The 20,045-nt window shown below is 52.8% G+C and overlaps 2 protein-coding genes across 3 annotated transcripts; one reads left to right on the top strand and one right to left on the bottom strand.

The window, feature by feature from the left end:
- Positions 1 to 761: 761 nt before the first annotated feature.
- CCDC157 (coiled-coil domain containing 157) lies at positions 762 to 7,295 on the bottom strand. Of its 2 annotated transcripts, XM_079322142.1 has the most exons (10): positions 6,726 to 7,291; positions 5,439 to 5,610; positions 4,109 to 4,823; positions 3,728 to 3,805; positions 2,812 to 3,002; positions 2,552 to 2,719; positions 1,939 to 2,107; positions 1,424 to 1,563; positions 1,072 to 1,136; positions 762 to 994 (listed from the first exon to the last, which is right to left on the bottom strand). In XM_079322142.1, exons 1-10 carry the CDS (start codon positions 7,214 to 7,216, stop codon positions 793 to 795), a joined length of 2,391 nt encoding a protein of 796 aa, XP_079178268.1. In that variant the 5' UTR covers positions 7,217 to 7,291; the 3' UTR covers positions 762 to 792. The 2 variants fall into 2 exon arrangements, with proteins under 2 accessions (XP_079178268.1, XP_079178269.1); XM_079322143.1 differs by lacking the exon at positions 3,728 to 3,805 and having other exon boundaries at positions 6,726 to 7,295.
- Positions 7,296 to 7,337: 42 nt separating this feature from the next.
- On the top strand, positions 7,338 to 20,045 carry SF3A1 (splicing factor 3a subunit 1). The gene is made up of 16 exons (XM_079322141.1): positions 7,338 to 7,534; positions 9,511 to 9,623; positions 10,712 to 10,916; positions 11,608 to 11,865; positions 12,251 to 12,325; positions 12,814 to 12,964; positions 13,406 to 13,599; positions 14,194 to 14,311; positions 14,407 to 14,592; positions 14,898 to 15,019; positions 15,200 to 15,442; positions 16,036 to 16,246; positions 16,943 to 17,097; positions 18,064 to 18,165; positions 18,317 to 18,388; positions 19,365 to 20,045. The coding sequence occupies exons 1-16, from the start codon at positions 7,469 to 7,471 to the stop codon at positions 19,464 to 19,466; spliced, it is 2,373 nt and encodes a 790-aa protein (XP_079178267.1). The 5' UTR covers positions 7,338 to 7,468; the 3' UTR covers positions 19,467 to 20,045.

Here is a 20,045-nt window from a genome sequence, read left to right on the forward strand (position 1 = left end):
TTCTAAGTCTTGTCTTTTTTGTCTATTTGCTAGTGGCCATGGCAGGGTAAGCAGAGCCTGGCTGCGGTGCCAGCCCCTCTGGGAAGTGGGTGACAGACCTGCCAGGGATGGCAGGGCTGTGAGGAGACTCATGGCCTCACCATGGGAGGGCAGGGGTCAGACGCTTTATTTATAGTAAGTTATTAGAAAGGGTGACACAAGTTGGCTGCAGAGCCAGCACAGTGCCTGGGGACACGCCATGGGCCCTGCCCGGATCCTGCCCCACAGGCTGCAACATGGCACGTGTCCATTCATATTAAACATGGAGCAAGGACTGACTGTGTGGTTTGTGTGGTCTTGCATGGGGCTCACAGTGCTGGGGAGGCAGCTCATAGTTCAGGGCCAGCCTGTGGCAGTGACTTGGTGGTTCCTAGTCCTTCTGAGTGTTCATGGAGGGGGGACTTTTCCAGGTTGTGGCTGTGCTAAGGGCAGCTCTGCTTTCCTCGTTCAAGTGTGGCCACATCCCAATCTCCTCTTGGGAATGGTTCCTAGCAGGAGCTAGCACACGCTGTGCCCTGGCATCAGCCCCAGGGCTCTTCTGGGGACTCCATCAGCAGCGTAGCCATGGGTAACTGAGCTCCAGAGCTCAGGAACGTCCCTAGAGCAGCTCCCCAAGGAACAAGGCAGAGCCCAGGTTTCCTGAGGGAATTTGCCTTCCTGATGCACAAAGAACCAGTAACAAGGTCCCCTGGGCCGGGCAGGTGGCTGCTGGTGGAACACAGTTTCTCTGTTAGGAAATTCAGACTGATCTGTTTATTTGCGGTGAGCCCTGGTGTAGTGTGAGGGGAGGCTGAGCCCCAAGTGTTGCACTGGGAGCGTTAGGCAGGGTTTGGCCTGGAATGTGGGCTCTGCCTGGAGCTGCTTGGAGTGCTGGCTGCTGGGAGCTCTGTGCCAGGCCTTGTCAATGCATCCCAGCGTCCCTGGGCTGGTCCTGCTGCTTCCACTGCTGAGCTTCCTGTGGGGTGGGAGCAGGTAAAGGGGAGGAAGAGCAGGGAACCCGCCCCCAGCCCCTTCCTCTGTGTTCCTACTCACCCAGGAGTGTCCTGCCTGCTGGCCTCCCTGTGGAGCTGGGACCCCAGCTGATCCTGTGGGACAAGCTAGGGAAGGGGAAGTGAAATTTGCCCCCATGAGCTTCAGCTCCAGTCACATCCCTTGGCCACCACAATGGTTTCCTTCCAGTGATGGAAAGGAGCTGGAACCAGCCTCGGGTACCTCAGACAACACCAGTTAAACCAGAGCGGCCTCTCAGCTGCATGAGCCTGGGCTTGGCCCTCCTGGGGTCCCCAGAGGATGTCTGGGGGCCATGGGGTGGTTTTGGGGTACACAGCACCCAGCCCTGTGGTTTTGGGGTACACAGCACCCAGCCCTGTGGCACCCAGCTCACCTTGAGCACGCCCTGCTCAGCTGCTGCCTTCACCTTGGCGAGCAGAGCCTCGAGCTGCGCGTTCTCCCGCTCCAGCACCTGGATCCGGATGTTGTTGGCCTGCAGCTGACTCTCCATGTCCTCTGTCAAGTTCCCGCTGCCTGCAGACAAAATCCAAGAGAGCTCAGCTGCTGCTGCTGCCTGGCTGCTCAGAGGTGTGGGCATTCCTCCTGCCTCCCAAGGAAAGGAGCCTGCCCTGGGCAGGGAGCACCAGCACAGCCCAGGAAGTGGCAGCTGGGACCTCAAGCCCTGTGGGCAAAGGAAGCTCTGCCATGCCCTGCTCTTGCTGTGTATCCTGGCCCAGACATGGGACACAGAGCACCCATGCAGGGAAGCATGTTGGGGTGGTCACAGCTTTGCATGGGGTCTGAGCCCTTCCTGGATTATCAGTGGGAGTGTTTGAGACAAGCAGGATGCCCTAGGAGCTCTGGAGACCCCAAGGCACAAACCCACTGTGCTGCCATCTGCTCCCTTACTCTCAAACTGCATCTCAGTGGGGACGTGGAGATCAGGGAAGAACACCAGGAGCTTTTCCCGTTCCTTCAGCTCCTGTGCCTGTTCCTCCAGCCGGGATGTGTTTGCCTGCAGCTCCAGGATGGATTGCTCCAGTGCCAGCTTCTCCTGCTGCAGTGTGTCCAGCAGCTCCTGCATGGCACAGCAAGAAAGAGATGAAGTTTGGAAGAGTGAGGACTCAGCCCCTCATGGAAAGCTCCCACCCTGATGATAAGGATGTCCTATGACAGTGGGAAATGGACAGTGACAACGTGCAGGATTTTAGCTGTGAGATCCCTGTGTGTGCTGGAAGCAGGAGCACCAGCCATGAAGTGTGGAATGTATCCAGGTGTTCAAGAACAGAACACTGGAGATGTGGAAGCACTTCAAGATGTCCCTTCCTGCTGCTCCCCTCTGCCCTGACTCACCCAGAGATTTGTCTGGCACAGGGTGGAGGGAGAAGGTGTCCCACGAGGATGTGGCCATGTGACAATGTCACCCTAGGCCCCAGAGCATCCCTCCTGGGAAAATTCTGGCTGTGGGTGTGGGACAAGGCAGTTTGTGGCTCCTGACACACTCCTGGGTAGCAGCACTCACCTGCTGTGCCTGGAGCTGTTTCCCACTCTGCTCCTGGCTCTGCTCCAGCTGCTCCTCCAGCCGGGCCTTGTCCTCCTCAGCCTCTCCCAGGCTGGCCTGCAGCTCCTCCCGCTCCTGGTCCAGGCAGTCCAGCTGCTGCAGCAGGGCCCTCTGCTTAGCCTGCAGGGACTGTGGTGGGGGTGAGCCCCTGTGGGGCTGTGGCAGCCGCTCCCCACAGCCCTGGCACCGGGCAGCAGCTCAGCCCTCCGGAGCGGCCGTACCTCCTGGTGCCGGAACATGCTCTCCACACGGACCTTCTCCTTTTCCAGCTGCATGCTGCTGGCACTCAGCTTCTGCTCCAGGCTGTCCCTCTGGCCTGTGAGCACCTGCACCTTCTTCTCCAACTCCAGCACCTGGCTCCGGGCCACCATTGTGGTCCTCATCTCCTCCAGCAAGGTGGTCTTGGAGAGCTCTGGGAAGACACAGCCAGCATGGCCCAGGCTGGGCAGGGGCGAGAAGCTGGAGCACCATGGAGGTGATGAGAGGGATGGGGGTGTTCAACCTGAAGAAGAGAAGGCTCCAGAGAGAAGTTAAGAACCTTTTCTAGTGCCTAGAGGCACTCCAAAAGAGCTGGAGAAGGACTTGGGACAAGGGCCTGGAGTGACAAAACAACGGGAAATGGCTTTCCACTGCCAGAGAGTGGGATTAGATGGGATAGGGGATGAGATTATTCCCTGTAAGGGTGTTGAGGCCCTGGCACAGGATGTCCAGAGAAGCTGTGGCTGCCCCTGGATCCCTGGAAGTGTCCAAGGCCAGGCTGGACAGGGCTTGGAGCAGCCTGGGATAGTGGGAGGTGTCCCTGCCCACAGCAGGGTGGAATGGGATGGGCTTTAATGTCCCTGCAGATCCAAACCAGTCCATGATTCTGTGGTTCAGGGGCACTCCATGCCCTCCACAGGCCCTGGCAAAGGGAGGCAGGTCTTGACAGGAGGCCTGTGAACCCCCTAAACCTCCACCAGCATCAGCCCACTCTGGCACTGGATGATGTTAGGGTGCTGCTGTGAAAGAGACTGATGCTCTGAGCTCTACATGAGCTGTACAGCCCAATTTGGGGGTGCTAGGGCCTACATGGGTGTGAAACACTGGGGTGAGGGGGGAGATGTGTGAGCTAGGTGAGCCCCTGGGTGAGCTCCTTACCCAGCTCCTGCACAGCAACCTGCTTTGCTGCCAGCTCCTCCTTCAGGGCTGAGAGTCGCTCCTCCAGCAGAGCAGCTCCTAAACCAGCACAAAAACCCTCTCATTAATCAGTTCCTCAAAACAAAAAAAAAAAAAAAATAAACTAAAGCCACACCAAAGTGTTTTCATCCAGTGATTGTGTTGTGCTGCCAGGGATGAGGCAGTGATAGCACACAGCCAACCAGCTCTCACTTCCCAGGATTAGCCTCACAGCAGGGAAAATCCCCCAGAACCTACAAAACACCCTGCTGGTTGTGGTGGGGACAAAATTCACCCAGAGACTCTGTTCTTCTCCTGAAAATGCCCCCAGGCATGGGAGGGGATGCTGGAACAGCTCTGTACCTCTCCTGAGGTCGTCCTTGTCCTGCTCCAGCCTGGCCACAGCCTCGGAATGCTCCTTTTCCTTGGCTTTCAGGCTCTGCTCAGCCTTGCTCTGCTGCTCTGCTTGTCTGTCCTTCTCTGCCTGCAGCTTCCTGGAAAAGTCATCAACCTGTTTCTGCAGCTTCTCCTTCTGTTTGCCCATCTTTTCCAGCTCAGCCTTCACGGGGTTCAGCTGCTGCAGCAGCCCCTGGAGGTGTTTGTTGATCCGGGAGAGGTCCTTGCTCTGCTCTGTGGCCCAGTAGCTCATGTCTGCTGCAGAGAGGTTCCTTCTCCCTGTGCCATCCTCCAGCGCCTCCTGGAATTTGCTGAGAGCTGAAGGGATGTTCTGGCTCTGGCAGATGCTGGTGATGGCTTTGCCCACCTCGTGGAGGCTGGCCTGGGCACTGGAGCAGGTGTCACAGGAGCCCAGAGGTGACCCCGGGGTCTGTGTGGGGACACTGCAGGTGCTCCGAGCCTGGCCAGAGCCAGCCCTGGGCTGGGAGCTGCCTGAGCTGCCCAGCACATGGACATTCGGACACAGGCACACAGAACTGCACTGGGCACCCTCTGGGGCAGTTCCTGATTCCAAAACATCGGGCAAGAAGCTTTTTGGGTGCTCCTTCTGGTATTTCCCAGCCTGGGCAGCAGAGGGTAGTGTGGATTGCAGTGGGGGGATCTCCCACCTGCAGTTGTTCTCCTGAGAGAGAGAGAGAGCACAGAACAAAACCAGAGCCCAGATCAAAGTGGAAATGACCATAAAAGCCTAAATCAGGTGTGGAGATAGGACAGCAATGCAGCCAAGGGACAGTGACCAAGGGCAAGCCTCAGCAGCAAAACCTACACCCCAATTCCCCACCATCCCTTCTTTCCCACCCCCTGCACTGCCTCCTGGTTTTGCCACATAGATTGTTCTGAGACTTTTCCATGAGAAAGATTATTTTGGGGAAAATAAAACGCAGGAGAGGTTTGTTTTACCACCAATTATTTCACTGTCTTGAGGCAGCTCAGATCTGCAGCAGGATCAGCAGAGCTGCAGCATTTTAGCAGCAGGAGAATATTTTCCAAGCTCTAGAGGCAGCCCAGCTCACTCATCCCAAGATCCTAGAGCAGGATGGATGCAGTGGCACAGCTGGGAGAGGTGGGGTGGAGGGCAGGGACTCGGGCTGGGAGGGGACAGATGTGTGACACAGGGATCAGCACTCAAAGGCTGCACGCACATCTGGTGTGGCCACAGGGTGCTGAGAAGGACCACGATCCAAATCCTGGGGGAAGGGGAGTGACTCAGCTCACGGGACGTCCCCAAATGTCCCACCTTGTCCCGGAGCTGCTGGCAGAAGGCGCCGAGTTTCAGCATGGTGCTCCAGAAGGTCCTGGCCGTGAGCCCCGCTGACATGCAGGGCCCCAGCCCCCGGGCTGGCGGCACCCTGCGCCCGCTCAGCAGCGTCTCTGCGAAGCCCGTGAAGCTCTGCAGCAGCAGCAGCAGCCTGTCCCGGCGGGAAAACACGGCTTGGAGCAAGGCAGCCGGGAATGCGGCCCCTCCCATCACCCAGACAAAGCCGGGTGATGCAGGAAGGTGGGATTGGTGCTCCCGGGGCTCCCCAGGCATGCAGCAGCAGCCACTTCCAAAAGGCTGTGATTTAGCTCCCCACAAAGATTTGGGGCACTCATGCTACTGCAAATCCTGACTTTAAGGGCCAAGAGCACAGTGGGAATGGTTCATGTTTCCAACCAGAGCTGTACTTATTTCACCCAGACTGCAAAAGGGGTTTTGACCTTCCAGGGCAGTCGATACAGCTGTGTCCAAGTGTTTCCAAGATTTTGCGGGGGCAGTTTAACAAGCCTGTCCCATTTGCTCCAGCTCAGCTCCTGGGTGGAGCATGTCTGGCTCTGCTTTTTCATGGCCAGTTTGTGCTGGGACCTCTAAGCAGGGAAAGGAGTTGGGTTTGAAAGCTCAGCAGGGCATGAGGCCGAGGTGTTGACCATGGAAATACATGGGCAACAAAGCATCCAAACTACTTAATAAAATCATGGGATATCCTGAGCTGGAAGTGATCCAGGGTTTATCCAGTCCAACTGCTGGCCCTGCACAGACACCCCAGCAATCCCACCCTGTGCCTGAGAGCATTGTCCAAAGGCTCCTGGGGCTCTGGCAGCCCTGGGGCCGTGATGTGGCACTGGTGCCATGGTTTAATTGATAAGGTGGTGTTATGTCACAGGTTGGACCTGATATCTCCAAGGTCTTTTCCAACTTAGCTGATTCTGCGATTGTTCACTGGGGAACCTGTTCAGTACTCAGCACCTTCTGGGGACAGAACCTTGTCCTGATATCCAGCCTAAACCTCCCTGGCACAGCTCCAGCCATCCTAGAGATCAGCGCTGTCCCCGGGCAGGAGCTGCAGCCCCAGTGAGGTCTGAACAGACCAAGAGCTCTCACCCTCAGCCCTTCACCACCCTCTCAGCCTTCACTTGGACACTCTCTAACATCTTTAAGTTCTTTCTGTGCTGAGGTGCCCAAAACTGGGATAAGCTCAGCACGTCAGACACACACAGCTCCCCTTTCCCGCGGGCAGGAGCCGCTGCGGGTGCCTGGGGCTCTCACCTGTCTATGAGCAGCTCCAGCAGCACCACGTGTGCGTGCTGGCTGAACTCGGGGTCGCTGTCGCTGTGCCGGTAGCGCTGCAGCAGCAGCGGTATGTCCAGCTCGCAGGACACCTTGTCGGGGAACTTCCAGGAGGGGAAGCGCACGGCGCCGGCCCGGGAGCACACGTCGGCGATGGCGGCCTGCAGGTCGCGGAGGTCGGCCCGCAGGCTCTCCATGCAGCCGCGGTGGCCCAGGAGGTGCGCCATGCTGCGGGGGGGACGCGGCCTGGGGACAACGGGGCCACCGAGAGACCGATGGGGCCACCAAGCCTGGGGTGGAGTGAACGCGCTGCTGGCAAGGGACCAGCACGGTACCCCCGAGCCCGGCGCTCTGGGGAACCGGAGGGAACCGCGGAGAAGCCGCGGGCCCGAAGCCTGTGCTAGGCCTCGGCGTCCCGGCCCTGTCGCCGTGGCAACCACGCCCCTCCCACAGTGGCTGCAGTGGTGCATTCCTGCCTCGGGACCCCCCCACGCGGGGCGCTAATGGTACATCCCGCAGCGCTCCCAGTGCCACCCAGTTCCCGCCAATCTGCGCCTGCGCTGTCCGCTGTCTTGCGTCACTTCCGGCGCGCACGCGCGGCACAGCGCCCGCCGCCGCCATTTCGCCCCAGTCGGTGCCGGCGCCGCGTCTGGTGCGGACCGAGCCTCGCCCGCCTTCCGATCGGCCCCGCCCGGCGCGGAGCCCCTGGCCGCAGCGGAGCCATGCCCGCCGGACCCGTGCAGGCTGTGCCTCCGGCGCAGCCAGCGCCCCCCGCCGAGAGCAAACCGGTGCGGGCCGGGGGGGAGGTGGTGGTGAGGGAGCGAAGCGGAGCGGGGAATCGCGCGAACCGCGGGATTTGGGAGTGTGGCCCTCACGGACCGGGCTGGGCTGGGCTTGGGGGAGCTGCAGTTTTGTCAGGTGCGCGGCATTGACCCCTGTGCCCGCTCAGGTGAGAGCGCACCTGCAGAGCTGCCCCAGCACAGGAGGGACCTGGAGCTGCTGAGAGAGCCCAGAGGAGCCACAGAGACACTGCAAGGGCTGGAGCTCCTCTGCTCTGGAGCCAGGCTGGGAGAGCTGGGGGTGCTCACCTGGAGAGGAGAAGGATCCAGGGAGAGCTCAGAGCCCCTGCCAGGGCCTAAAGGGGCTCCAGGAGAGCTGGAGAGGGACTGGGGACAAGGGATGGAGGGACAGGACACAGGGAATGGCTCCCACTGCCAGAGGGCAGGGCTGGATGGGATATTGGGAAGGAATTGTTCCCTGGCAGGGTGGGCAGGGCTGGCACAGGGTGCCCAGAGCAGCTGTGGCTGCCCCTGGATCCCTGGCAGTGCCCAAGGCCAGGAGCCTGGGGCAGTGGCAGGTGTCCCTGCCCATGGCAGTGGGGTGGGATGAGATGAGTTTTAGGTTTCCTTCCCACCCAACCATTCCAGGATTCCTTCCTGCTGGGGCTGGTAGGAGCAGAGCTCTTCCTTGGCAGTGCCCCAGGCTGTGACTCCAGTGAGTATGGCAGGGTGCCAGGAGCTGTGGGAGCTGCCCTGGCTCCAGGAGTGATGTGTGTTAGCATTACAAGTCTGAGGGAGTGTGGCAGTACTGTGTATCCCAGTACCCTCCCAGATCCTCTCTCTCTTGGCCACTTTCATGTTCTTCACAGCCTTCCTGCTAATGGGACTGCAGCTCCCACGGGGCTGGAGCTGCTGTCTTGACTCTCATACAGCAACATCAACACTCTTGGAGCTGATCCCACTGAGAACCTTGGAAAATTGTGATTCCTCCCCCAAAAACCCAGTGACTTTTATGCACCAGTGTTACCAAGGCAACTCAGCATCACTGTTAAATAAAATATCTCAAGTGTAGTGTTGCCTCATCTTTCAGCTCAAAATGATGGGAATAAAAACTAAAAATGTTCATGGTGCCTTTCTCTTAACACACTTTATTAAGGTTGTATTTTGTGGAATGGTTTGCATTGGAAGGGACCTCAAAGTCCATCTCATCCCACCCCTGCCATGGGCAGGGACACCTTCCACTGTCCTGGCGTGCTCCAAGCCTTGTCTAGCCTGGCCTTGGACACTGCCAGGGATAAGTTTGACTTGAGAAGATTTTCTGGCTTGGATTCTCCATGGATTTGGTAGAGCTGGAAGCTTTACCTGGATTTTAAGTTATCCCTGACTGTCCCTGTTTGGATTATAAACATTTCTAGCAGATATGTCCTGGTTTATAGCACCTTTTCTTGGAAGCTGCTTACTGAGGAAAGAGAAACAGCATCTGTAGTATTCTGCAAAAGCAGTTTTTGGTTTTACTGAATTAGAGCCTTCCACAGGGAGGATTCTGTTGGAGATTTTCTCTTCAAAACATCTGTTGCAACTACTTTGGCATTAAAAGCTGTGTTTTACTTCATGTGGTGTTAATAGTTCAGATCCTATAGGCTCCTAGGAACATTCAGAGCTTCCACACCTGGTGAGGAATGATGAAAACATACTTGGGGTCAAAGCTGATATAGTGAGAGTTGTTTTGGTTCCCATGAAGGTTTCCTTGTTGTTCTGCTGTCCCTGCCCCTGCAGCAGGTGCCCCTGAGAGGCAGAAGGTTGTCTTTCACCCTAAGAAACCAAGGAATTGGTGGGATGGATGCTCCAGGTTTTTCAACCAGTTCAGTGATGGAGGGGCTGAGGAGGAGGATGGCTAAATGTTCCTGCGTGCCATTGGCATTGTGTTTGGAATGCCTAATCCTGACACCCCTTCACTTTTTATAATGAAACCATCTTTATTACAGCCAGAAGAGGAGCCAAAAGAGGAAGCAGCACCAGCCAAGCCTGTGGTGGGAATTATTTACCCTCCTCCAGAGGTCAGGAATATTGTGGACAAGACTGCCAGCTTTGTAGCCAGGTAAGTGACACTGGTGGTGTCTCTCTTTCCTGGGATTTTCATGCTTCTGCTGTTCAGTGCAGCTCCAGAAGCTGAAGCAGGTCCCAGTTTTGTGGTTTTACATGAAGAATTTTAAGGATTGAGGCTGTACCAGTGAGACTGGGAAAGAAACAACAATATTCTACTGAAGAGGGTGTAAGACACTCTTTGGTAGAGAAACTGGTAGTAAATAAATGAAATCCTTGTTCAAATGTGCAGTGGGTGCTGCAGTAATGGGGTAACAGGGCCTGTTCTGAATGATCTGAAGGGAAACCAAATTCCAGGTGCAAAGGGAGCCTTGGTACAGGAGTCATGGCTGTATTTTAGTGCTAAAATGTGGTGGGTTTTAGAGAATTACTAAATCCTGCTCCAGTCAAATCCTTATTGTGTAACTCATCTCTAAAGTGCTGCCAAGGAGTGTTGGCTGCTTCTGAGCATAAGGAAGGGACTGTGTTTATCCTTTGGGATTGTAGAGACCTCCTCTTTTGGAGGAGATGGAATGTTTAAATGAGACTGGGAGATACCCAGAGAATATGAAGAGGAACACCCTGTGGCAGCTGGGAATTTTCTCAAACTGCCTTGAAATAAATGGCTCGTGTTTTAGGTGGGGGGAGGGGATGTTACCTGGCCTTGGGCTCCTGAGTGCAGCACTCTGCTGGGATGGTCAGTCCCTGCACAGGCTGATGGTTACCTGCTTTTTTTCCTTATATGATCATTCTGGAACTAAAATTAATCTTGAAAACTTGTTAATAGAACAGGTAAAATTGATGTAGTAACTTGTGAATTTCATGTTTCATAAACTTCAGTCAGTGATGAAAATGATCTTTGAGTGCAGATAGATGTGACTGTCAAATACTTGTGAGTGTGAATTTTTAATATTCACATTAAAGACAAAATTAGGGTGACAATTGCCTTTAACTTGTGTGTGTCCAGCTGGGTGTGAGCTACTGAGAGAAACTCCTCCCATGTGAGAGAAAATGATCTTCCAAGAGTCTGATACCTCAACACTGCTGAAACAGACATTTACATTTAAGCTGGTGACCTAAACAATTTTTCCTGTTGCTCCCCAGAAATGGTCCAGAATTTGAAGCCCGAATTCGTCAGAATGAGATCAATAACCCCAAGTTCAACTTCTTGAACCCCAACGACCCTTACCATGCCTACTACCGGCACAAGGTCAGCGAGTTCAAGGAGGGCAAAGCCCAGGAGCCCTCAGCTGCCATCCCCAAGGTCATGCAGCAGCAGCAGAGTGCCCAGCAGCAGCTCCCACAGAAGGTGAGTCTTCCTTTTCATCACTTTGGGGAAGGATTTGGTCCCTTTGGAGTGGTGTCACGGCCTGGGGTAGAGAAGGAAGGAAGTTCTAAAGCCAAGAATGAGCAGTTGGTTATACACTTGTCAAAATGCCATCAGTGACAGGCTTGGAGTTGGGTGTCTGGGGCTTTGTTTTGATGCAGATGTGCATCTCCCAGGAGCTGGTAACTCAAAGTTGTTTGAAACTGCCAGTATACAGTGTAATTGGCCCATTTTAATTAAATTTAGCTCTGTATTGACTGACAAAATACTTACACTAAGGATCACTTGGACTGGATGTGGCAGAGGCAAGCCTTGGAAATCCCCTGGAGTTCTGTTCTGTATAAACTTTTTCTGCCAGAAGGATCCCTTAAAATATGGGATACAAAATGCTGCTCACCTTGTTCAGCTGTGCCTTTAAACATACTGTGTGGGAAAAGGGCATGGAGTGAATCCAGGGTTTTTCCATGCTTGGCATGGCCAGCAGCCACACTGTGGTATTGGTGGCCCTGGGAGGGCTATAGCAAAGTCCTGATATTTCCCAGATTTGTTTGCTGTTGGAGCAATATTTTTATACCTGATGGTTTCTCATCCTTGCACCTGCCAGGATGACAGACTGAGTGTTTGGTGAGCATTCCTTGCAGGAAGTCCCTGAGGCTGTGTCCTTGTGGTGCAGGTGCAGGCGCAGGTGATCCAGGAGACCGTGGTTCCCAAGGAGCCCCCGCCCGAGTTCGAGTTCATCGCCGACCCTCCGTCCATCTCGGCCTTCGACCTGGACGTGGTGAAGCTCACGGCGCAGTTCGTGGCCCGCAACGGGAGGCAGTTCCTCACCCAGCTCATGCAGAAGGAGCAGAGGAATTACCAGTTTGATTTCCTTCGCCCCCAGCACAGCCTGTTCAACTACTTCACCAAGCTGGTGGAGCAGTACACAAAGGTACTCCGGGCAGGGTGATTGCTTCCACAGCAGGAATGAGCTTGGAGGGCTGGAAATACAGATCCAGGAATCCATCCTTTGAATCCTACTCTTCAGAGTGGATTTTGTGCTGAGCACAGTGGGCTGTCACCTAAATGTACCACACACTATTGTAATCTCAGTAAAGGTTGGGTTTTTTTAATCTGGAGGATAATTGGAAGGCCACAAGTGAATGTTTTGATGTGCAGGGATGAGCAGTAAGTAATGAGAGTGCTGCAGTAGAGTAAATGGGATATAGCCCTGGGGGTCTGCTGGTATTTTTAGCAGTGTCGAAAGAGAATAATTGCTCTGAAAGAGGCTTTGGCACAAAGAATTGTCACCAACTGTCGTGCAAAATGTGTTTCAGATCTTGATCCCACCGAAGGGTTTACTCCTCAAGCTCAAGAAGGAGGCAGAAAATCCCAAGGAAGTCCTGGATCAGGTATTCCAGAAAAAACATTTGAAAAAATGCTGAAGCATTTTAATTATGTTTTGAATTTCTTTTCTTGCCATGTTTTTGGCTTGTTGGCAGCAAATAGAGAATAAAGTGAATGTGTCACTTGCTGTCATCTGAGTACAGGGGACTCAAAGTTGCTTATATTGAGGGTGGTTTGTGGCAGCACAGAGATACTACACAGCACCTTTTCCAAGTGCTTACAAGGTGGAATCCTGGAATATCCTGAGTGGGAAGGATCCCACCATCCAGTCCAGCCCCTGGTTCTCCACAGTATCCCAACAATCCCACCCTGAGCATCCCTGGTAGCACTGTCCAAATGCTCCTGGAGCTCTGTGAGCTTCAGGGCTGTGCCCATTTGCTGGGGAGCCTGGGCAGTGCCAGCACCCTTTGCAGGGAAGAACCTTTCCCTGAGCTCCAGCCTGACATTGCTCCAGCTGTTCTTCCTTTCATTTGTGCTCTGTCTGCTCCTGCAGGTCTATTACAGAGTGGAGTGGGCCAAGTTCCAGGAGCGAGAGAGAAAGAAGGAAGAGGAGGAGAAGGAGAAGGAGCGTGTTGCTTATGCCCAGATTGACTGGCACGACTTTGTGGTTGTGGAAACAGTTGACTTCCAGCCCAATGAGCAAGGTACTGATGTTCTATGGAACTGCCTCCTTTGTGCAGGAAATGTGTCTCAAAGTGCCATTTTTAGGCAAACATTGGGGTTTACAGCCTTTTGTCCTTGAAGGGAAAAGCCTTACAGTGACATTTTGCAGGGCTGTTCTTTTTTTCTGGAGTCACTGATGTTCTCCTTGAAGGAAGTCCAGGACTGCAGTAGTGTCCACTTCTCCTCTTCCACCAGGACAGCAGAGCTTGTGCCACTTTCTAGTAGTGCTTCCATTTATAAGTCAGTTTATCTCCATGTGTCATGCTGGTGTTTGTATAGATTCCATCCATTCCCTTCCACATCCTCTGGCTGCCAAGGATTTTGTTGCCACTGCTTTTTCTTCAAGAATTGGTATATCTGTCAGTGTGTGATGAGTAATGACATGGGATAGAGAAACAGAAGCTTTGTTTTCTGCATTGTAGGGAATTTCCCTCCTCCCACCACTCCAGAAGAGCTGGGAGCTCGAATCCTGATCCAGGAGCGCTATGAGAAGTTTGGGGAAAGTGAGGAGGTGGAGATGGAGGTGGAATCAGATGAGGAAGATGAAAAGCAAGAGAAAACAGATGAGCCTCCAGCCCAGCTGGATCAAGACACACAAGTGCAGGATATGGATGAGGTAACTGGACAATAGGATTTTGTCTCCTAAAATTCCTGTGGTTTGTGATGGTCCCCACTTTCACTGTAAATAGTTCTTCAATTTCTTGAGGAAATGAAATTTCGCTCTGATGAAATCTCCAAACAATCTGTTACTGCTGTAATATTGCTGTTTTTAAAAATGTTTGCCATGACAATGCATGTTCAAAGAGAGAAATCTAGTAATTTTGGCACCCAGTGGTGTGGATTTTATATTTCTGTGGTTTTAAATTTTTCAGGCTTTTTTGTGCCCAGAGTCTGGAGCACTGAAAGATGACTCATCTTAGGCTCTGCCCACTGTGAGCTGTTTTCTGGTAACAGGGAACAAGAGTGTGGTTAACTGTAAGCCCCTGCATGCAAGGCTGCTGTAATGTGGAAGCTGAGGAATATTTGCTTCCTCTTCTGCTGAATTTCTGAATCATGGTCCAGAGGAGCCACTATGCCATAGGTGTCCAAAACAGCTCCATTGCTTTGAAGCTGCATAATCCATTCTTCCAGCACTGTGTAGGGTTTAATGTCTCTCAAAGGAATTTGACCACTGGCACTTGGTTATGATTTTTGTTTCCTTTTCAAAAAGGGGTCAGATGATGAAGATGAAGGCCAGAAGGTTCCTCCTCCTCCAGAAACTCCGATGCCTCCCCCACTCCCTCCCACACCAGATCAGGTCATTGTGCGGAAAGATTACGATCCCAAAGGTAAACCAAACTAAAAAACCACCTTGATTTCTTCCTGAAGAATCCCAAACCATTTGTTTCCAGGCTGAGCCAACAGTGTGGTTTTGTTCTTCTAGCCTCAAAACCGTTACCGCCCGCCCCGGCTCCGGATGAGTACCTGGTGTCTCCCATCACTGGAGAAAAGATTCCTGCCAGTAAAATGCAGGAGCACATGAGGATTGGGCTCCTGGACCCACGGTGGCTGGAGCAGCGGGATCGATCCATCCGGGAGAAGCAGAGTGATGACGAGGTCTATGCCCCAGGTCAGCCTGAGCATTGATTGCACAGTCCCTCACTGACCAGGGCTGTCTGAAATGTAGCTCTGTGTGATGCCCTTTCTGTGATTATGGCATGGGTATGTTTGTCAGCTGTTGCTGGCCAGTATCTTTCAAAAAAAAAAAAGAAAGGGGACACAAGTTGGATTTTGATGGTCCTTGTGGTCCCTTCTAACTCAGAATATTCCATGTAAAAAGAGCATCACTCAACCACTGGGTATCCAATAATAGAGAGATCAGTAAGAGGGGCTTGGATATATTCCTTGAGATAAGAATTGCTCTTTTCCCCTCAGGTTTGGATATTGAGAGCAGCCTGAAGCAGCTGGCTGAGCGTCGTACTGATATCTTTGGTGTAGAAGAGACTGCCATTGGTAAAAAGATTGGTGAAGAAGAGATCCAGAAACCAGAGGAAAAGGTAGAGTAGAAATTGGGAATTTTTGTTTGATTGGGGTTTTTTTTAATAATAGCTCCCTGTAGCATTGTGAATGCTCAGAGACTCAAAAGTCTTGAATTTTTAAATTTCTATCAAGTTGCTCTCTGGATTTCTGTGCAGTCTGGCCAGGTTGGATTAATCTGATTTATTTTACTCTCTCAGGTGACCTGGGATGGCCACTCAGGCAGCATGGCCCGCACACAGCAGGCTGCTCAGGCCAATATCACTCTGCAAGAGCAAATTGAAGCCATCCACAAGGCCAAGGGACTGGTGCCAGAGGATGACAGCAAGGAGAAGATCGGGCCCAGCAAACCCAATGAGATACCCCAGCCACCCCCTCCTTCCTCAGCCTCCAACCCCCCTGCCAGTGCCCAGCCCATCACATCTGTACCTCGTCCACCCACCGTGAGTGTTTGGGCTCTCAGAAGCCAATTACTGGGGCTGTAGTTAATTAGGAGGGGTCCTGATGGAGGGCAAGGGTGCTGGCACAGAAGAGGATTTTGTGGAAACTTTGTTGTTTAAGAGTAGTTTGGAAATATTAGGATAACCTTATTGAACTTCCTGTTAAAAATGGAGTGTAATACTTAGGTGGAGGTACCAAAAAGACTGGGATCAGCTGGGCAGTGGGATCTTGGAGGCAGAGAATATGGCTAAGAAAGGGGTGGCTGGGGGCCTTTGTAGATGTAGAGTGATGTTGGACAAAAGCAGCCCAAGATTAGAAGCGATTTGCTGTGGGTCCCAAACAGCAATTTAGCAAAGGAATTAAGTGCCTGGGAGGTGTGATCCCGAAGTGGGGAGGGAAGGAGGACCCCTTTAATCTGTTAATGAGGCTTCTGTGCCTGCTCAGAGCAGCTTGGGTTGCCCATATGGTGGGGCCACTAAGACGCCCTGCAAGTCTCTGGGCAGCAGAACCCGTGGTTGTTTCTCCCTGTTACTTTAACTGGGGTTGTGGCCAGCCCTGGGCATTCCTGCTGAGGAAATTGAGCCTCTCTCCCCAGATGCCCCCTCCGGTCCGTGCCGCCGTGGTTTCGGCCGTGCCGGTGATGCCGCGTCCCCCCATGACGTCGGTGGTGCGGCTGCCCCCGGGCTCCGTCATTGCCACGCCCATGCCTCCCATCATCCACACCCCGCGCATCAACGTGGTGCCCATGCCCCCCTCGGCGCCCCCCATCATGAGCCCCCGCCCGCCCCCCATGATCGTCCCCACAGGTCAGTGACTTCAGCTTTTCTGGGGAATTCTGCAATTCCTTTCTAGTGGGCTTCAGCTTGGAGTCTTTTTCCCCCTGTGTCCTGGTACTGGTGTGTAACGGGGACTGCAGACCTTAAGTTGTGGTGTTTGGTATGGCTTATCTAGTCCTGCTTTTGGGCTCAAGGCTCTTCCTGCACTATGAAATGCAGGGAATCCTGTGGTCCCAGGAGCCTGCCCAGGTGAAAATTAAGAATGCAGGGTAAAAAGAAGCTGCCAGCACCTCAGTGGGGGGTTACAGCTCCTTACAGAAGCTGCTGCTGCTGGAGAAAAAGCTGTTTGCTGGCCCTTTTCCTCATTAGATGCTTTGAAGTTAAAAAGCATGATGTAAGAGGCAATTCTTCCTTTTTTTCATCTTTTCTTCCCTAACTGGAGGAGCTGGCACCGCTGCCTGCCAAACTGAGAGCGTGTTCTTTTTTTGCAAGATCTGCAGGAAGCTCTCATGCCTTGTTATCTCTTCCTGGAATGCTTCCCAACATAAGAGCTCTCTGAATGTTTGAAGTTTGCATGTTGCTGTCGGTTGTAACTTCCTCCATGTATTGTGGCATTTATTTTCAGCCTGTGCCACTGTACTCCAAGTGTTTTTGTTGTGAGGGGGTGTTTGCTGTGCACTCAGGGGGTGACTGTGGGCTGTGCTGTGTGTCCCCCATCCATTGCAGCCTTTGTCCCTGCTCCTCCCGTGGCTCCGGTCCCGTCGCCGGCGCCGATGCCTCCGGTTCACCCCCCGCCGCCCATGGAGGATGAGCCTGTCTCCAAGAAACTGAAGAGTGAGGACAGCCTGATTCCAGAGGAGGAGTTCCTGCGCAGGAACAAGGTACATGTGTGGGTCAGAGTCCTGGGCTGCTCCACTCCAGCTCCAGAGGGGCTGTAAAGCCAATTCCCTCCACAGAGGGGCAGAAATACCTGCCAAAAAAGGGCTTTCCTGAGGTATTTTCTTTCTTCTGTCATTCCTGAGCAAACCAAGCTCATTTGTCTCTTATTGGGGAGAGCTACACAGAGTGGGATTGTGCTCTTCTGTAATTAAGGGCAGTGAGAGGTAGGTTATAATGCAGAGAAGAACTAAAGTTGCTAATGAGCTTTTAAGGAGAGGAGGGCTAAGCTGGAGATGCAAAGAGATTAGAGTATCAATGCCAGCATGATAGTAGGGTAATGTGGTGTATTCCATAACAAGGTGAGCTAAATGTGAGCCTCAGTTCCTTCCTGAGGAGTGCCAGCATCACCGGAGGAGTTATAAATTCTTAGGAAGGGCTGTATGGTTTTTCTGGGAATATTAAAAGTAAAAGAGGAGATTTAGATGGGATATTGGGAAGGAGTTGTTCCCTGTGAGGGTGGGCAGGCCCTGGCACAGGGTGCCCAGAGAAGCTGTGGCTGCCCCTGGATCCCTGACAGTGTCCAAGGCCAGGCTGGACACTGGGGCTTGGAGCACCCTGGGACAGTGGGAAGTGTCCCTGCCCATGGCAGGGGGGTTGCACTGGATGGACTTTAAGGTCCTTTCCAACCCCAAACAGTCTGTGATTCTGTGATTTCATGTGCTCAGAGAAGCTGTCTCCTGTTCAGTGCTTCACACCTTCACCCTGTGACGCCGTCAGTGCATGTGGTGCTCAATAGATGGCACACGAAGGGAAGAGAAATCCAACTAAATGTTTTATTGTGGGAGCAGTGGAGTAACCTGTAAACACATTTCAGCGTGTTTACTGAGGAGCCAAGATATGGAAATAAATACTTAGTCTGGTAGTGTGTTATCACAGCCCTGAGAGACTTTATCTGTGTTTTCCCATAGGGCCCGGTCACGGTCAAAGTCCAGGTTCCCAACATGCAGGACAAGACAGAATGGAAGCTGAATGGCCAAGTGCTGGTGTTCACCCTGCCCCTGTCAGACCAGGCATGTAGCTCATCTCCTGCCCTGCCCTGCTCCATGTGCTGCCTGTGAGAAAGCAGCTGGGAGCTCAGCCTGTTCCCCACACTGCAGCTCCACGGGGCTGGGGAGCAGGACTGGGACAAAAGTACTGAAGGAGCCCTTTGATCCTCCCCAGGTGTCTGTTATAAAGGTTAAGATCCACGAGGCCACAGGGATGCCAGCTGGGAAGCAGAAGCTGCAGTATGAGGTGGGTATAAGCCCTTCAAATGCTGGTGGTTTCTTCAGTGCCTTCTCTCACATGACTTTTTTGCAACAAAAAGCTATAGTGTATAATTTAATGCACAATGAGATACTGGAAGAGCAAAGGGAATGTTTTTCCTGCCTGCACAGCACAGCTGTGACAGAACTACCCTCTGTTACAGCAGGAGAGGCTTTTAGTAGGTGATTAAATCAGTGGATTTTCACATCATTGCTGCTGCAGATGAGTCCTCCAAACTTGATGTGGCTTTTTCTGAAATTAGCCTCTTGTTTTATTACAGTTGGGGTTTTTTTTGGGGTTTTTTTTTGACATTTAGCTGCAGCAGCCTGCTCCCACAGCTCTGCTGTGGAGGTGGGCGGGCATGCTTTGGAACCCTGGCAGCTCAGGGAAGACTCTCCAAAACAGGGAAGGGAAGAGCTCACTCTCTCTTCTCTCTCTTCCTCTCGAATCTAGAGCTGTGAGAAAGGCCCCGTTCCTTTTTAATGACTTATTTCTAGTCATGCATGTGCCCAGGCAGGCACAACCTGCTGCCTAAGCAGTGAACTTTGTGCACTTAACTCCTCAGAGTTCATCTGTGGGCAGATACTCTGTTAACCCTTAACAAGAAAAGGAGCTGAGCTGATAATTTTTCAGGGGGAAAAGAAAAGGTGTGGGGAGAGTGGATCCTGAATAACTCCCCTTATGGTGACTCTGTGTTGTAGGATCCATGTTGTCTGTATTGGCTGGTTTAGTGTAAAGTGTCCCTGCCCATGGCAAGAAGGCTGGAATGGGGGAATCTTTAGGGTCCCTTCCAACCCAAACCATTCTAGGATTCTGTACCCACCCCCAGTGTCCATCTTGGACACTGGAATCTCTCTGAGGTCTTCAAAGCCTGCAGTGTACAGCCAGGAGGGTTGGGATCTGGGTGGGATTGTGTGGGAAGACAACACTGAGGTTTATGCTCTGTGTTCTTTCCTCCCCTTAGGGCATCTTCATCAAGGATTCCAACTCCCTGGCTTATTACAACATGACGAGTGGCTCTCTGATTCACCTGGCACTCAAAGAGAGAGGAGGCAGGAAGAAATAGGAGCTGTGGAGCCCTGAGATGTAAAGTGTCTGTGTTGTGCCCCCAACCCTCCCAATTCTGTTTCCATTCTGGCCTTTTTGGGGCTGCATCCACTGCCCCCCAGCAGTAGTTTGAACAGAAGGACTCTGACCCCCACTGAGGAGAGGGGAGAAGCTGATATAGCTCTGAAATGTGTCAGTGTAGTGAGTAGTCTGTAGTGATCAATGCTTTGCTTGAGTGCAGGCTCTCCCTTGAATCCCCTCGGGAAAAGACATCATCAAGGTCATGCCCAGCTTAGTTTAGATCCATCTTTGAGGGATTTATGGTGGCCAGGAGCATCATCTGTCTGCCCTCAGCACTCACTGCTTCATTTAACCTCCTGCTAATTGAAAACTTCTTCTCCACACACTTATTTAACCCCCTTGTTCTTGTTCTTTCCCTGTCTTGGTTCTTGTACTGACCCTGACTTGGAGGTTTTTCCTCCCTTAGCATGAGCTTGTGTTGCTGTTCCTGTGATAAAGGAGGTCTAGATCTGCTCTGGACAGACTATGATTTGTTTTAATGATTTGTTCTAATAAACATGCAGCTCTCCTTCCTTGG

Source organism: Erithacus rubecula, assembly GCF_903797595.1.
Source record: "Erithacus rubecula genome assembly, chromosome: 19".
NCBI lineage: Eukaryota > Metazoa > Chordata > Aves > Passeriformes > Muscicapidae > Erithacus > Erithacus rubecula.